At 39.7% G+C, this 18,010-nt stretch overlaps 1 protein-coding gene across 1 annotated transcript in view; it reads right to left on the bottom strand.

Annotated features, from left to right (window-relative positions):
* The window catches only part of LOC103665030 (cytidine monophosphate-N-acetylneuraminic acid hydroxylase), a 104,573-nt gene extending 89,897 nt beyond the window's left edge, over window positions 1–14,676 (bottom strand). Inside the window, exon 1 of the mRNA XM_040644907.1 lies at window positions 14,651–14,676. Coding sequence (XP_040500841.1) covers window positions 14,651–14,661 — 11 coding nt within the window. The 5' untranslated portion in view covers window positions 14,662–14,676. The remainder of the gene's footprint in view (window positions 1–14,650) is intronic.
* Between the last annotated feature and the right edge of the window lie 3,334 nt (window positions 14,677–18,010).

Raw genomic sequence — 18,010 nt, 5'->3', positions numbered from 1 at the left:
TGAGCCTAGACCATCTTGTCAGGCCAGAGAGTAAGAAAGTGCAAACACACACACTCAAAACCAAAAACCAAAACCAAAACCCCCAAACAGCTATATGGATGGGGTTACGACAAAGAAACAAAGGGTTACCTAAAAGAGCGCCCAGTGGTTAAAGCCAGAACATTTTGGGGAAAAAAATAGTACTGAATTATAACCCAAGGTATAAAATAAATTCCATGAGGCCATCTGGTATAAATAAATTACTGAATAAATAAATGGGGGGGAGAGATAAATCTTACAGAATAATTTAAAATAATTTATGTGTATACTTAGCCTGACTCAAGGAGGGGGGACATAAATTCTTACCCCTTAAATGTGGGCTAGGTATAGTGATTTCCTTTCAAAGAACACCTCTTGGGAAGGAGGGAGAAAGAGAAAACAACTTCACAGGGGAGAAATGTGACAAACACTACCTCATTCGGGTGCTCGAGGTCAGTATCAACAGTGATAAATTATGTTACTATGTAACCTTGATGTGATGTGATGTAATGAAATGGCACTTTACCTCCGTGATCTTCCTCCCCAAAACCCATAACCTTAGTCTAATCTTGAGAAAAACAGCAGACAAATTCCAATAAAGAGATGTCCTACAAAATATTTGATCAGTACTCCTTGAAATTATCAAGATCATAAAAAACAAGGAAAGCTTGAGAAACTGTCCCAGCCAAGAGATGCCCAAGAAGACATGATGATTAAATGTAATGTGGTATCTTAGATGTGATCCTGGGACAGAAAATGACATTAGGTAAAACTAAGATGTAAATAAACTAGTTAAGAATAATATATCCAACACTGGTTCATTAATTGTAACAAACTTGTCATGCTGGTGCAAATATTAGTAATAGAAGAAATTGGGTGTGGTATATATGAAAACTATTTAATAGCCTCTCAATTTTTCTGTAAATATTAACAATAAATACAAACAATAAAGTATATTTAAAAAATAGGGGCGCCTGGGTGGCACAGCGGTTAAGCGTCTGCCTTCAGCTCAGGGCGTGATCCCGGCGTTATGGGATCGAGCCCCACATCAGGCTCCTCTGCTATGAGCCTGCTTCTTCCTCTCCCACTCCCCCTGCTTGTGTTCCCTCTCTCGCTGGCTGTCTCTATCTCTGTCGAATAAATAAATAAAATCTTTTAATAAATAAATAAATAAATAAATATTATCTCGTTTCAAAATTTGTAATAGTTAATTTATTTAATAAAACCAAAAAACATAAAATTTAATGGTTTAAAATACGGCCTGATAAATAAGGCAAAGAATAAAGTGCATTCAAAATAAAAGAGTGACCTAGAAGAAAATATAGGCAGTAATCTCATTGATATTGGCCTTAGCAACATTTTTCTAGATATGTCTCCTCAGGCAAGAGAAACAAAAGCAAAAATAAGCTATTGGGACTACACCAAATTAAGCTTTTGCACAGCAAAGGAAACCATCAACAAAATGAAAAGGCAACCTATGGAATAGGGGAAGATATTTGTAAATGATAAATCCAATAAGGGGTTAGTGTCCAAAATATGTAAAGAACTTACACAACTTAACACCCAAAGAAACCCCAACCTAATTTGAAAATGGGCAGAGAACCTGAAAAGACATTTTTTCAAAGACATCCAGATGGCCACCAGACACATGAAAAGATGCTCAACATCACACATCAGGAGGGAAATGCAAATCAAAACCACAGTGAGCTACCCCCTTACACCTGTCAGAATGGTTAATATCAAAAAGACAAGAAATAACAGTATTAGGGAGGATATGGACAAAAAAAGGAACCCTCGTGCACTGTTGGTGGAAATGTAAATTGGTGCAGCCACTATGGAAAACAGTAAATTAAAAATAGCAATACCATACAATCCAGGAACTCTAGTAATGGGCATTTACCCAAAGAAAATGAAAACACTACTTTTCAAGATATAGGCACCCCTATGTTTATTATAGCATTATTCACAATAGCCAAGATATGGAAGCAACCAAAGTGTCCACTGATAAATGAATGGATAAAGAAGATGTGGTGTACACACACACACACACACACACACACACACACACACACACGGAGTATAAATAGTGGAATATTACTTAGTCATAAAAAAGAATAAGATCTTGCCATTTGTGAAAACATGGTGGACCTAGAGGGAGTTATGCTAAGTAAAAGAAGTCAAAGACAGACAAATACCATATGATTTCACTTGGAACCTAAAACACAGAACAAAACAAACAAACCAAAGCAAAAACGGACCCATAAATAGGGAGAACAAACTGATGGTTGCCAGAGGAAAGAGGTTGGGAAGGCGATGGGCAAATGGTGAGAGGGAAGGGGAGATACAGGTTTCCAGGTATGGAATGAATAAGCCACAGGAATAAAAGCTACAGCATCGGGAATATAGGCAATGGTACTGTAATGGTGCTATATGGTGACAGATAGGAGCTACACTCGTGAGCACAGCATAAAGAATGATGTTGAGGGGCGCCTGGGTGGCACAGCGGTTGAGCGTCTGCCTTCAGCTCAGGGCGTGATCTTGGCGTTATGGGATCGAGCCCCACATCGGGCTCCTCTGCTATGAGCCTGCTTCTTCCTCTCCCACTCCCCCTGCTTGTGTTCCCTTTCTCACTGGCTGTCTCTATCTCTGTCAAATAAATAAAATCTTTAAAAAAAAAAAAAAAAAGAATGATGTTGAATCACCATGTTGTATGCCTGAAACTAATGTTAACATTGTGTGTCAACTATACTTCAATTCAAACAATTTTTTAAAGGATAATCCTCCTCCCCTGACTTATTGGGAGGATTAAATGAAATAGCAGAAGAACACTTAGTGCTGCAGGATGTCGTTTATCTGAAGCACCAGGAGTAGTCAAATTCACAGAGACAGAAAAAGGAATGGTGGCTGCCAGGGCTGAGGGGAGAGAGAATGGGGAGTTACTGATAGTCATATAGTTTCAGTTTTGCAAGATGAAGAGAGTTTTGGAGATGGATGGTAGTGATGGGCACACAACTTGTGAATGTTAATTAATGCCACTGAACTGTATGCTTAAAAATAGTTAAGATGATATATTTCATGTTATACATATTTCACCACAGTTTTTAAAAGAAGCACTTAGAGCACTGCCAGGCAACTTTTGTTAATCTAAAAAAAAAAAAATAGAAGAGTGAGCTACTTACAGGAATGATAGGAAAACAGAAACAGGAGATACAAAGAAAGTGGGTGGGGAGGGAAGGTGGTAATTGTGAGGGAGAGTTGAGAAGAATGTTGTCAGGAAGCAAACTGCACTCTCTGACCACAATGAGCCATATTTTTCTCCCTTCCTGGTGTAAAAGCCTAATGCTTTGGGAGCAGAATAAAATACTCATTTAATCAGCTAAACATATAAAATGTATTGTTTTTATTATGACAATTGTATAAGACATTTTCTGTCTTCACAGTGTTGTGCTGAATGATATGAGATTGCCAAGAGTTGACAGTTTTTGCAAAAAGTTTCCGACAGTTTAATCTATTATACAGAGCCAGTGTTCCTATTCTTACCATTTTATAAACTTAAAAAAAACCGAGCTCCTTCATTTGTCTATTAGGGCATACTCTACATTCACACAGAACTTTGTGGTTTTCCAAGTCTTATTTAATCAGAATCTCACCAGTCATCAACATAAACCCTTGAGGAGAGTATTTTTACAAAAATAAATGGCCTTTTTACAAGAAAGTAAAGATAAAATAATAAATGACAATAACAGACAAAATAGTAATAACATCAAAGATCTAAACCACACAAATATTGAACTGCACCATGCATGTATAACCATGTATATAAAACCATCTGCCCAACAACCACAGAATGCACGTTGTGCATTCACTGGCTTCACACAAGTTCTATTAAATTCAACGTAGGAATCATTTCAAACTTACAAAAAATTTTCAGATAATTGAAGTGGAATAAACAATTCCCCCAACTCATTGTATAAGGCTACTTTAATCTTTTTTTAAGGTAATCTCTACACCCAACATGGGGCTTGAACTCACAACCCCAAGACCAAGAATTGCATGCTCTACTGACTGAGCCAGTCAGGCACCCCAAGGTTACCTTAATCTTTAGGACAATATGAGAAAAATCATTTAGAGGCCAATTTTACTCATGAACATGGATGCAAAAATTCTAAAATATTCACAAACCCAGACCAGAAATATATGAAAAAGATAAAATATCATAACCAACTAGACTTCATTCCAGAAATGCAAGGTGAATTTAACATTAAAAAAATTAAGAGAACTCTCCACAAAAACAGATTCAATGAGAAAAGTCATAAAATCATCTCAGTAGACACAACGGTTAAAGAAAATTACATCTATTCATGCCAAAAATTCATAGCAAAATAGGAAAAATCCTTATCTGAGAGAAAATATGTAAACCAAACCAACCAAACCAAACCAAAACCTACAGCAAATATCCATAATGGTGAAGCACCGAACACTTTCCTTGGAACCTAGTAATGAGATATGGATGCTTCCAATTACCGCTTTTATTCAATATTGTACTGGAAGACCGACCCAGGACATTAAGGCAAGAAAAAGAAATTTAAAAATATAAGAGTTGGGAAAAAAGAAGAAAAAGCTTTCAGGATTTGAAGGCAGACCGTATATGTAAAGCATCCATAGGAATACACAGATAAATTATAAGAATGTACGAAGTTAAGCAGAGTTGCTGGGTATACAATCAAGCAGTTTAAAAGCCAATCTATTCTCAGACCAGTAGGGAAAAAAAAAAGAATATTCAACAATTTAAAAGATAAAACTTACAATTGCATAAAATATGAAATATCTAGGAATAAATCTAGCAAAAGATGTGATGATGTCTATGGAGGAAATGATAAAAACTCTATTGAGAGACATTAAGAGAGACAGTAAGTAGATCTGTAAGTGGAGAGTTTTACTTTGTTCACTGATTGGAAACTCAATATTATAAAGATGTCAATCCAGTCCAAATTAATTCATAGACATAATATAATCCAAATCAAATTCCCAGGAAGCTTCTTTGGAGGGAGTTCGTTTTGTTTACATCATAAAAACTTATTCTAAAACATTCTTGAAGAAGAATAAGGGAAGATTTGTCCCAACAAATATCTCGACTTATTTCAAAGTTATAATTATTAAGATAGCATGATATTGACGCAATGATAGATAAAATATACCAACAAAAGAACAGAGGGCTGGAAACAAACACGTATCTACAGTAACACTTGAAAAGGGACATTGTAGGGGCGCCTGGGGGGCTCAGTTTGTTAAGCGTCTGCCTTCGGCTCAGGTCATAATCTCAGGGTCCTGGGATCGAGTTCTGCATTAGGGTCCCTGCTCAGTGGGAAGTCTGCCTCTCCCTCTCCCTTTGCCTCTCCCCCTGACCCCCCACATGCACTCTCTCTCTCTCAAATAAACAAAATCTTGAAAGAAAGAAAGAAAGAAAGAGAAAAAGAAAAAGAAAAGTGACATTGTAAAACCATAGGGGAAGGACAAACTTTTCCATATGTGTTGCTGGGATAATTTGGAGTTCATATTGAACTATATGAATATATATACTATATACCTATAGTATAGACAAAAATCAATTCCAGGCATATTAAAGATCTACATTTAAAAGGCTAACAATATACGTATACACCTTTTTATGTTTTGAGTTCATTTTTGTAACTGATAATGAACCCAGAAACCCTAGTGTAGCTGGGCAGTGCAAAATCATTAACATTATAATGGTAGTAAAATTGTGGATAGTAGTATTCAGGTCAGTAAAATTTGTGCGAAACAAAACTTGCTATGGGATTGTAGCCTTGAGTCTTACTATGTTTTGTTTAGATTAACACCTTTATTCCATATTGTTCAACAGGATACAAAGCTCAGCAGGAAAGGAGAGCCAGAGAAGTGACAGGGAAGCTACAGGTCACAACAGATTGTGAACTCAGCCAAGCACAGTGGTGGCCGGGCCTCACTGCTACAGGGACCTGTTCTAGCTCCATCCATGTTGTTAAGCTAAGCGAAATAAGTCAGTCAGAGAAAGATGAATACTATATGATTTCACTCGTGTGGAATTTAAGAAACAAAACAAACAGGTATAGGGAAAAAGAGAGCAAGAGACAAACCAAGAAACAGACTCCAAACTACAAAGAACAAACTAATGGTTATCAAAGAGGAGTTGGGATGGGGTGATTAAATGGGTGATGGGGATGAAGGAGAGTACTTGTTGTGATGAGCACTGAGTGTTGTATGGAAGTGCTGAATCACTAACTTGTACACCTGAAACTAATATACTCTGTATGGTAACTAACTGGAATTTACATTAAAAACTTAAAAAAAAAGAGGTATTTCAGACAATATTCATGTGTAAGGGCAAAAACCTCAAGAACTATATTCGTGACTAACTGTATAACAGGTTTAGTTTCTGTTCTGTGGAAACTGTAAAATATTCCAACAAAGGGTTTTAATGTGGATTTTTTTCTTTTACACACATGCTGTTGATTACTAAGTGTAATAGTCTGATCACAACACTGAATAAACGTGTCTTAAAAAAAACAAAAAAAGGCAAGGGCCCCCGGCTGGCTCAGTCAGTAGAGCATGGGACTCTTGATCTCAGGGTCATGAGTTCGACCCCCCATGTTGGACATGGAGATTACTTCAAAATAAACTCTTGGGAAAAAAGGCTAACAGTAAAGTTTTTGAAAGATAATATAGGAAAATGTCTTCGTGATCTTGGGGAAGGGTGGATTTTTTTCAACAAAACACAAAAAAAGCACCACCCAAAAAGAAAATTATTGGCATTTCAGACTATATAAAAAGAATAACATGCTCATCAAAGGCATTATAAGAGAACGACAAGACAAACCCCCACATGGGGCACTTACAATACACATATAACGAAAGCCTTCAATGCAGAAACAGAAGAACTTCTACAAATCAGTAATAAAAAGACTCCACAATATACAAGATAAATGGACAAGCACTTTACAAAGGAGAATATTCAAATGGTTAATAAGCATAAAAAGAGGGCTCAACCTAGTAATTGGGGAAATGAAAATTAAAACCACACTAACATACCACGACACTTACCAGAATGACTAAAATTAAAACAACTGAAAATACCAAGTGTTTATGGGGAGTAATGGAAACTCTCATATAACACTAATGGTTCAGTCACATGGAAAACAATGTGACATTCTCTAATAAAATAGAAAATACACATACATCGTAACTTAGCAATCCTTTTAGCTAAGTCTCAGCACTAGAGAAATGTGTGCATATGTTCTCCAAATTACATGTACGAGGATGTACATCACACCATTATTCATATTAGCTTCAAACTGGAAACAAGCCAAATGTACATCAATAATAAAATGACAAATTATACATTTATATATTATGTAAATAAATTATAATGGTGAAACATCATGCCATGGAATATAAGACAAAATATAAACGAACCAATTAGACTACTTGTAAAATCATACACCAGTGTGTTAAGGGACAAGCTATACACACACAGACACACACACGTATGCAAATATATTCAATGGGATCTCACTCAAATAACGTTCCCAAACAGGCAACTAAAATATATTGTTTAGGAAAGTGAGAAAAATATTACTGAAGTAAAAGTAGCATATTATCTTTGGTGGAGAGAGAATTATAATCAGAAAGAAGCACATGATAGCCAAAGCCGGACATAAAGGGAAATTTATTGCTTTAAATGGCTATCCTGGAAAAGAGGAAATCATAAATCAATAATCAAAACCTTCAACTTTTATTCTAGGAAAAGGAAAACAAGTGAAACCCAAGCACGGAGAAGAGAGAAAAATAATAACAATTACAGTAGAAATCAGTGAAGCAGAACACAAAAACACTAGAGAAATCAATGAAACCAAAAGATGGTTCTTTGAGATTGGCAAATTGACAAAACATTAGGTAGACTGACCAGGAGAAAAAGAGAAAACATATATCACAAAAATCAGGAATGAAAAAGGAGACACTATCATCAATCCTACAAATATTAAAAGGACAGTAAGGTAGGGGTAACTGGGTGGCCCAGTCAGTTAAGCATCTGACTCTTGGTTTCAGCTCAGGTCATGATCTCAGGGTCATGAGACTGAGCCCCCTGTCAGGCTCCCTGCTCAGTGGGGAGTCTGCTTGAGTTTCTCTCTCTCCATCTCCTTCTGCCCCTCCCTCCCACCTCCTCTAAAAATAAATAAATAAATCTTTAAAAAAATAAAAGGACTGTAAGATAATACTTTAAACAACTATATGCCAACAAATAAGATAACAGAAGGAAGTGGACAAATTCCTGGATGAACATGAATTGCCAGCATCGTTTCATGAAGAAATAGAAAACGTGAATAAGGTTATGACAGGCAAAGAGATTGAATTAGTAATTAAAATTAATATTTCCACAAGAAAGCTCAGACCCAGATGGCTTCACTGATGAGTTCTACTATACATTCAGAGAAAAATGAGTATCAATCCTTCGTAAGTTCTTCCAGACCAAGTGGGATTTATCATACAAATACGAGAATGACTTAACATCTAAAAATCAATTAATATATCATATTGATAAAGTAAGAGATAAAAACTACATGATCATCTAAAAAGATACAGAAAGAGCATTTGACAAAAATCCAACATCTCTTGGTAATTAAAAACAACAACAACAACTAAGAACAGAGGGGAATTTCTTCAGTCTGATCTACAAAAATCCCACAGCTAACATTATACTTAATGATGAAAGACTACAGGCTTTCCCTTAAGATCAGGGACAAGAAAAGCGTCTCTTCTCTTGCCACTTCTACTCAACATTATACTGGAGGTTCTACTCAGGTAAATTAAGTGAGAAACATAAATAAATACAAGCCATCAAGACTGGAAAAGAAAAGTAAAACTATGTGCAGACAACATGATCTTATATATAGAAAATCCTAAGAGATTTACTAAAAATTTTCTAGAGTTAATGGACAAGTTCAGCAAAGGTACAGAAGATGAATAAAAATCAATTGTGTTTCTACATGCTAGCAATATACCATTCAAAAAAGAAATTACGAAAATAATTCCACTCAGAATACCATCAAAAAGAATAAAACAATTAGGAATAAATTCAAAAGAAATGCACGACTTGTACACTGGAAACTACAAAACACTGAAGGAAATTAAAGCTCTAACTAAAGAGAAAGACATCCCATGTTCATGGATCAGAAGACTTCAAACTGTTAAGATGGAAATTCTCTCTAAATTGATCTACAGGTGTAATGCAACCCCTATCCAAAAATCAGAAACTGACAAGGTGATCCTAAGATTTTCATGGAAATGCAAAGAATAGTCAAAGCAATTTTAAAAGAAACCAAGTTGGAGGACTCTTACTTCCCAATTTCAAACTTACTGCAAATCGACAGCAATCAAGACAGTGTGGTACTAGCGTAAGGATAGACACAGATATCAATGGAGTCCAGAAATAAATCCATGTGTGTGTATGGTCAGTTGATTTTCAACAAAGGTACCAAGACCATAATAGTTGAAAGAATAGTTTTATTTTGTTTTTTTTTAACAAACAGTGGTGGGACAACTGAATAGCCACATGCAAAAGGATGAAATTGTACCCTTGCCTCACACCACATAAAAAATTTAACTCCAAATGAATCACAGACCTAAATATAGTAGTTAAAACTATACAACTTCTAGAAGAAAACTGTAGGAGTGAATTGGGAGGATTTCAGGGCTGATCAAAGAAAAAAAAAGATATGACCACAAGATGGCAGTAATATGCACACGCTTATTTGAGAGACACAGAGGGTAGGCATGAGGGGGAGGCTTTTCAGACCCTGTGACTCTCCAAAGGCTCAGTGGCACCCCCAACCACCAGGGAGAAGAGCAAGGGAACCTCCAAGGGAAAGAGGAATTGAAGAGAGGGTTATGCATCTAGGTGATATCAGCTCAGCAGCACAGAAGAGAGTCTGCGGAGCTTGGGATCTTTTTTTTTTTCCCCAAGATTTTATTTAGTTATTTGTCAGAGAGAGAGAGAGCACAAGCAGGGGGAGCAGCAAGCAGGGGGAGAAGCAGACTCCCTGCTGAGCAGGGAGCCCAATGTGGGGTTCAATCCTAGGACCCTGATATCACGATCTGAGCTGAAGGCAGATGCTTAACTGACTGAGCCACTGAGACATCCCCCAAAATAAAGGGTTTGAACAGACATTTCTCCAAATAAAGATGTACAAAAGGTCAGTAACACACATGAATAGAAGCTCGACATCATTAGTCAAGAGGGAAACTCAAGTCAAAACTACAGTGAGATACTACTTCACATCCATTAGGATGGCAATTATAAAAACAGGAATAATAACAGGCATTGTGAGGATGTCGAGAAATAGGAACCAACACGCATTGCTGGTGGGACTGCTGAAGACAATTCGGCAGATTCTCAACGTGTTAAACACCGCATGTCTGTATGACTCGGCAATTCTACTCCCAGGTCTCTAACCCAAAAGAACTGGAAACCTACATCCACACAAAAACTTGTACATGAGTGTTCATTTGGTCATGATGGAAATAAGCTGAATGTTCACTGACTGATTAGTGGATAAACAAAACAGGCATGTCTACACAATGGAATACTACTTGGCAATAAACAGGAATGATGAACCAATGCATCCTACAACACAGATGCACCTCAAAAAATCGTGTTAACTGAAACAAGCCATAAAGGGCCACATATCATATAATCCCATTTATACGAAATGTCCAGAATTGGCAGATCTATAGTAATAGAAAGTAGATTAGTGGTTGTCAGGGGTGCGAGTGGAGGTGTGGATGGAGAAGGGGGAGTGACTGGTTATGGGTAGGAGGTTTCTTTTTGGGGTGATGGAAAGAATCTAAAACTGTGATGGTAGCTGCATACCTCTGTGAATATACCAATGACTGTTGACTGGCACACTTAGATCAATTTTATGGTATTTAAATCATGTATCAATAAAGTTATTTTCAAAAAAAGAAAGGGGCACGTAAGAGAGTTCTGGGGTGCTCGTGGGTGATGTTATGGTTATTGACTTGCATTAAACTGGTATTTATAAGTGTTAAGCTTTATGTTTTATGAACTTCTCTGTATATACATTATATTGTACAACAAAAATAGTAAGGAAACTAGTATCTTATTTTATGTTATATTTTTAGAACATTTTATTTATTTAATTTGAGAGAGAGCCAGCGTGGGCACGCTCGGGGAGAGAGGCAGAAAGAGAGGGAGAGAGGGAGGCAGACTTCCCGCTGAGCATGGAGCCCAGGACACAAGGGGCTCGATCTCAGGACCCTGAGATCATGATCAGAGCGGAAACCACAAGTCAGATACTTAACCCACTTAACCGATGGAGCCACCCAGGCACCCCAAAAACTAGTATTTTAAATATGGCTTTCAAAGCATCTGCACTCCTCACTTATTCTGATATATAACTGTAAATAAAGATTGCCCTTTCGGGGGGGGGGGGAAGCAGCCCACCCCCACCACCAGTTATAATCAACACATAAGGTGGACCACCAATGCATTTGCCTCTTTAAGTTCCCCAAATTGCCTCTGGATTGTCTTCTAGTGGCCAGAACTGGAGGGGGGTTTGAGTTATATTTTAATGATAAGTGCTTCCCATGTGTTATGCATAAGTAATGATGATGAGAATAATAATTAGGCTGCACCTAAAGGACAAACTACTAAAGAAAAAGAGAAAAAGACATTCTTCCAGGACATCTTTCCACTGTAAATGTCATATCTTTCTCCAACTATCATTGATTCCCTCCAACTTTTTATTTTGAAATAAAGTTTGAAATAAAAATAACATAGACCTGGACAGGTCTATTTTGAAATGGACTCACAGAAATTTGCAATACTAGTCACGAGTCCTCTGTATCCTTGACCTAGCTTCTCCTACTAGGGACACCTTACATCACTGCATTACTGTATTACAATGTCGAAGCCAGGAAATGGACATTGCTGCAACACTGTTGAGTACAAACATTACCCAGTAGTCGCCAGCTTCTACACGTACCCATCTGCATGTGCTAGTGTAAGTTCTGTGAAAAATTTTATTCCAAGTATAGTCTTGTGTAGCTACTGCCACAATCAAGATACGTAAGTCTTCCATCACCACCAGAACCTTGCTCGGTGGAACTCCCAAGGACTGCCCTTTACATGGCACCCCCCAACCCCGTGCCTATCCTCTGGCAACCACGGATTTGTCCTCTATCCTCAATGCCATTTTGCAAGTGATATATACATGGAATCATACAGCATTAAATTGACTTTTTTTTTAAGATTTTATTTATTTATTTGACAGAGATAGAGACAGCCAGTGAGAGAGGGAACACAAGCAGGGGGAGTGGGAGAGGAAGAAGCAGGCTCATAGCGGAGGAGCCTGATGTGGGGCTCGATCCCAGAACTCCGGGATCACGCCCTGAGCCAAAGGCAGACGCTTAACCGCTGTGCCACCCAGGCGCCCCTTAAATTGACTTTTAAACTGCCAAATCTCACCCATTTGAAACAAACAAACATGTCTCAGCCCCACACGCTCTCCAGGTAGTTCTCCTTTTCCTCTCCTTTAAAGTCAGACATACTTCTTGCAATTGCTGTTTCTGCACAACCAACAGCTCACGATTTCTCCTCCTACGTTTCTGGCCATCCTTCCCGTTTCCACTGTAGACTCGTCCTCCCTCCACCTGGTCATTAAACGTGGTAGCTCCTCAAGGCTGTGTTCTACATCTTCTTCTTTTCACATGTTCTTCCTAAGGGATCTCATCCATACCCACGGCCCCAGAACACAAAGGACTTAAACACATATATGAGTAGACGGGAACCACAAAGCCATGTTTCAACAGCTAATTGCCTTGTGGACATATCCTTCACGATGTCTTAAAGACACCTGAAACTTCTCACCCATCCCCAAACCTTCATACATCCATCATGACCCCCTGTTAGACGACACCTCCCTTCCTCTCACTACCCCATATTCAATTCAAGTCTGTCCATTTTACCTGGTAAGTATACTTGACGACCATCCTCCTCTTCCACTTTATCCAAATGACCACCATCTCCCTTCTGGACCACTGTCATAGTCCCCTAACTGATCACCCCAACTTTCATGCTCTAACTTGTTCTTTCTACTATGGCCAGGATGACATTTAAAATGGAAATTTCAAGATAATTTCATCCTGCCATCTTTCTCCCACCTCTCAAATATGCATCAATATCCTGCCATTGCTTCTAGAAAAGCAAATACCTAATATGGCCTAGGAGGTGACTCACAGTGACCCCTAATCACTTCCTCCAGCCCTTTATCTATGCTATTTCTCCTGGCAACACCTGGCCATTTTTCATTTCCTCAAAGTACAACCCCGTACCCAGAATACACTGCTTCGACGTCTTCCTCACAGATTTAACTCTCCTACCCTTTAGATCTCGGTTCAGTCATCACGCCCACTGGGAAGGAAGCCTTCCCTGATTCCCCAGAGAAGGCCAAATCCTATTATACCGTCTCCATAGTGCCATGTACCTTTCTTTCATAGGACTTATTAATTGTGTAATCCCACCTTGAATTATGAGATTAGTTAATTATCTGTATCCCCTAAAAAAAAAAACTGAAAGCCACATAAGGAAGGAACCGTGTGTGTAAGTTTGCCACTGTACCCCCAAGAGCTTAGCATACGTGAGGATTCCAATAAATAATTATTGAAAGAAGAAATGAACACTGCACTTAATGGCCCACAACAGCAACTCTTACAAGCCTTTTTTATGAACCTGGGATTTAAATATGCAACATTCCAGAATATCTTTAGAATAGCTTCATGTTTCCTTGAGAACCAGTGCATACCCAAATAATACACTGACATTTTAAAAATATAATATCCTCCGGACAGTATCCTCAACGTGACTAGGTAGCAGTTTAAAAATTTATTCATATTACAATTGACATTTCCCCCACAGAAACAAGTTGCAAAGGGCGATTAAGCTCCAACCCAGCCCCGAAAACATTATCTGTCTCCTATAGGAGTCAGCATTTTACTGTGAGGAACTTGAAGGCTGACCGCACTTCTGAGCCATGAATTCAGAGTACCTCTGAGTCCAGGGCACCCCTCAACTCCAAACCCTCCAGGCCCCTTCAGCCCTAAACTTTTACTATTTCTCATGATCCTAAAGCTTTCTGAGCCCTAAGCAAAGCAGGAGGCAATGTACTGAGAGAAGCAAGTTCCCAAAGCAAGAAGATCTGCGGGTAGCCAGAGACAAAAATAATGGAAATCTGCAGAAGAGGAGAAGTCACTGTTGAAGGGCTGGGTCGAAGTGGATGGGGGGGAGAGATATCAGGGCAGGCAGGGTGTGGCAGGTAGCATATCAGGGCAGGCAGAGTGTGGAGGAGCTCCGTACCCACATCATTGACTGAGTTGTGAAACAGATGCTCCGATAATGGCCCACACTGCATATCCCCAAATCGTCTTCCCAGCAGGAACTCTACTCCATCCTCTACCAACAGCTTTCACTTCTTGTATCTTTTCATCAGAAGCAGTGAAGACAAGCTGCCAAAAATATCAATCCCAAATTCTGTAGGAAAAAAACTGTAAACTATACCTTCGTTCCATTCCAGGTAGGAAGGGGCCAAACCGCACAAAACAGCTCCTTAGAGAAAGCAGAAACAGAGGGAGACTGAAATCTTCTTTTAAAGATGTTTTGAGCTTCTAGAATGACTGCAGCCTGGAAATTTCAATTTGCTTGGTAACAAATTTGATTTGATTTCTTTGAAGCCAGAAAACCTTTTCAAAAGCAATTATGAGAGCACAGCAGGTAAGTGAGACTTCTGGAAGCACATTCAGACATCTGAGGTGAATTTCAGCTGTCTTCAGATACCACCCAGCCTTTACCACACAGCTCCACCCCTTAGAGCTGAGGGAGTGGAGGGTGAGTTTAGATAAACTTCTAATTCCCTGCCAGCCCCAGAGTATGGGGAGGGGTGTGTGTGTGTGTGTGTGTGTGTGTGTGTGTGTGTGTCTGTGTTTGTATGGACGTGTGGGGGGTGGCTGGGGGTGGGGAAGTGTGGGGAGTGACTGGATGTGGGAATGAGTGTGTGTTTCTGTATGGGTGTGTGGGGGGTGGCTGGGTGTGGGGATGTGCGTGGGGGTGGTGTATGGGTGTGTGGGGGGGTGGCTGGGTGTTGGAGTGTGCGTGTGTGTGTGTGTTTGTACAGGTGTGTGCGGGGTGGCTGGGTGTAGGGATGTGTGTGTGTGTGTGTGTATGGCTGTGGAGGGGTAGCTAGGTGAATGGGGTGAGAGAGGAGAAAGCATCAAGGAGGAATTAATAAACCCCCTAACTTTCTGTACACTCCTGAAAGTGAGTCAGCCTGTTACATACACATATACACACAGTTCTGGGTTTTTTTAATGCAATAAGAATAACTGCTTTATTAGAGAAGAAAGGGTATCTGTAGACTATCTTCCATTGGGGTGTAGAGTTTAGTTCTGGCCCCAGCTCATCCCTGATTTCTATACTCTTCTGACTGTGCTTCTGTCTTCCCAGCCCCTGGAGCCCAGAACACTGTCAGCTCAGTTGGATCCAAACCCAGATCTCCTGGCAAGTCTGGGATCCTCTTCTTGATTGATTTATTTCCCCCTATTTGACAAATTCTCTGTGTCTTGGCTGGCCACTACTCCAGCTCTTGCAAGCAGCTCTTCCATGGTTCTTTAAGCAAGTATAATAAACAATAAAGGGCTATCAGAGTTGGTCTGCCCATCAGCTTTTTAAAAACTCACCTCAAGTCCTTCCTCCTTCATTGAAATCACTCACTCCATGTCTTTTTTCTTAAGATTTTATTTATTTATTTATTTGAGAGAGGGGGAGACAGAGCCAGCGAGTGTGTGCATGAGAGGGGGTTGGGGGGGCAGAGGTAGAGGGAGAAGCAGGTTCCCCACTGAGCAGGGAGCCAGCTCTGTCCCAGGACCCCGGGATCATGACCTGAGCTGAAGGCAGACACATAACTGACTGAGCCACCCAGGCACCCTGCTCACTCCATTTCTCACTGACTTTTCTTTCTCCTGAATTCCTGGAGAATTCTGTACCTTGCAAATGGCACTTGAAGAAAAAGGAGTAATACTAAATTCCCTAAATATGTTATTTGTTAGTCGTATCTCTCTGTAAGATTGTAGCTTCTGGAACACAGGGAACAGGACTTGGGACTTGTATCGACCAGGATGTTTGCAATGGCATGAAGGGAACGACTCCATAGCAAATCATCAGTCAAGGAGCAAGGCAGTTTTAACCTGTTCTAGTTGGAGAAAAGTCTGTTAATAGGATAGAGGAAGAAAGGATCTCTACATAAGGCAATTCTTCTAGGTAACACCTTCCCTGAAACTGTTCTTCTCCTTCCCAAATCAAGAGAGTCTCTCAAATTCTTTCTTCCCTAGTTCTATAACATAAAATATTTTTTAAATTGAAGTACAACCTATAGTCAGGTGTGCACTAATCTTGACTTACAGCCTTATGACTTTGTACACAGATCTACACCCACATAACCACCCCCACGTCGAGGTACAGAACACTGGTAGTCCCGAGCCAACTCCCCCCTGCCAATCCCCACTCAAGCAGCAGCCACTCTTCTGACCTCTATCACCGCAGGTGAGTTACGCCTACTCTTGAATTTTATATAAATGGAATCATACAGTTATATATCTGGCCTCTTTTTCCTACCTACCATTCTGATTATGAGATTTATCCATGTTATTATACACGGCAGTGGGCGTTCCTTTTCATTGCTGCATACTATTCCATTGTGTAAATACGCTATGTTTTCTTTATCCTACTATTATTAGATATTTGGATTGCTCCTTGTTTTTGCCCGTTATGATTAAATATGCTATGAATATTCTGGTGCATAACTTTTCGTGGACATAAGCCCTCATTTCTTTGAGGAATATACCCAGGAATGGCATTTCTGGGTCAAATGGTATATAAACATTAAACTTTGGTAGGGACTGTCACCCAATTTTCCAGAGAGACTGTACCAGTTTGCACTTGCAGCAGCAAATGTGAGCATTCCTGTTGCAATATCACGGGCTTCTCGCACCCGACATGTTCACGGTGTTTCGTCACAGGCCATTAGTCAACGGGACAGCGCCACTTGCACACTGAGCAGCTGTGGACTTTGGTCATTGGCTTACCAGCCCTAATGCAAGCATATGGACAGCTCAAGTGAACTGGCTTGGTATGAGGACTAAAGGTATGGTATGAGGACCAGATGCATCATGAAAATGACTCTAAATCGGGTAGACAAAGGAGAACAGAACAGACAGTAACGAGTGTTATTCCTCCTGGATAATGGTGATTTAAGCAGCTGAGAGAGGAGCAACAGTTGTATCGTTCCAGAGGCACCCTCTCTAGGGTGTGGATTTTGTTGTTGGAGACTGTACATTTATTGCATGTTCATAAATTTTATGGGTACAAGAATCACTACACATGTGAGAGAAATTGGGTATCAGAGATAATAAATTGAGTGATCAGAGCCAAGATCTCTCTCCCCAAAGGGACTTAGTACAAAAGACGGAACTTAAGAAAAAAATATTTTTCATTAGTGCATTCGTGTAGAAATATCATCATTTTACTGGGAGGATCCTGAATTCTCTTGAAGAGAAAACAGGTCTGGTGATAGCTTTTCCACCTGTTTAAATATCAACAGAGAAAGAAACTAGGATTCTGGAGAAGGAAGTTCTGGAGAAGGAAGAGAGGTGGAAGCGTCAGGGCAGGATGGGCCCTGCTGAGGACGTGGCTGTGTGAGAGCTGCTGCTGAGATGGGGAGGCTGCGGACTTTCAGGACAGCGTGCACCCTCTGGCAGGCCGAGTTGTCACCCTCTCCTGACACCTCCTGCAAAGAGAGCACCACACAAGCTGAACAGCGCTTGGGAAACACAGGGAAAGACGTGTTCTCTGTCTGGGCCAGGATGG

The sequence above is a fragment of the Ursus maritimus genome, unplaced genomic scaffold (genome assembly GCF_017311325.1).
Source record: "Ursus maritimus isolate PB19 unplaced genomic scaffold, ASM1731132v1 scaffold_30, whole genome shotgun sequence".
In the NCBI taxonomy this organism is placed as follows: Eukaryota; Metazoa; Chordata; class Mammalia; order Carnivora; family Ursidae; genus Ursus; species Ursus maritimus.
The sequence above is the reverse complement of the archived record's forward strand: the minus strand, read 5'-3'. Positions and strand labels throughout refer to the sequence as shown.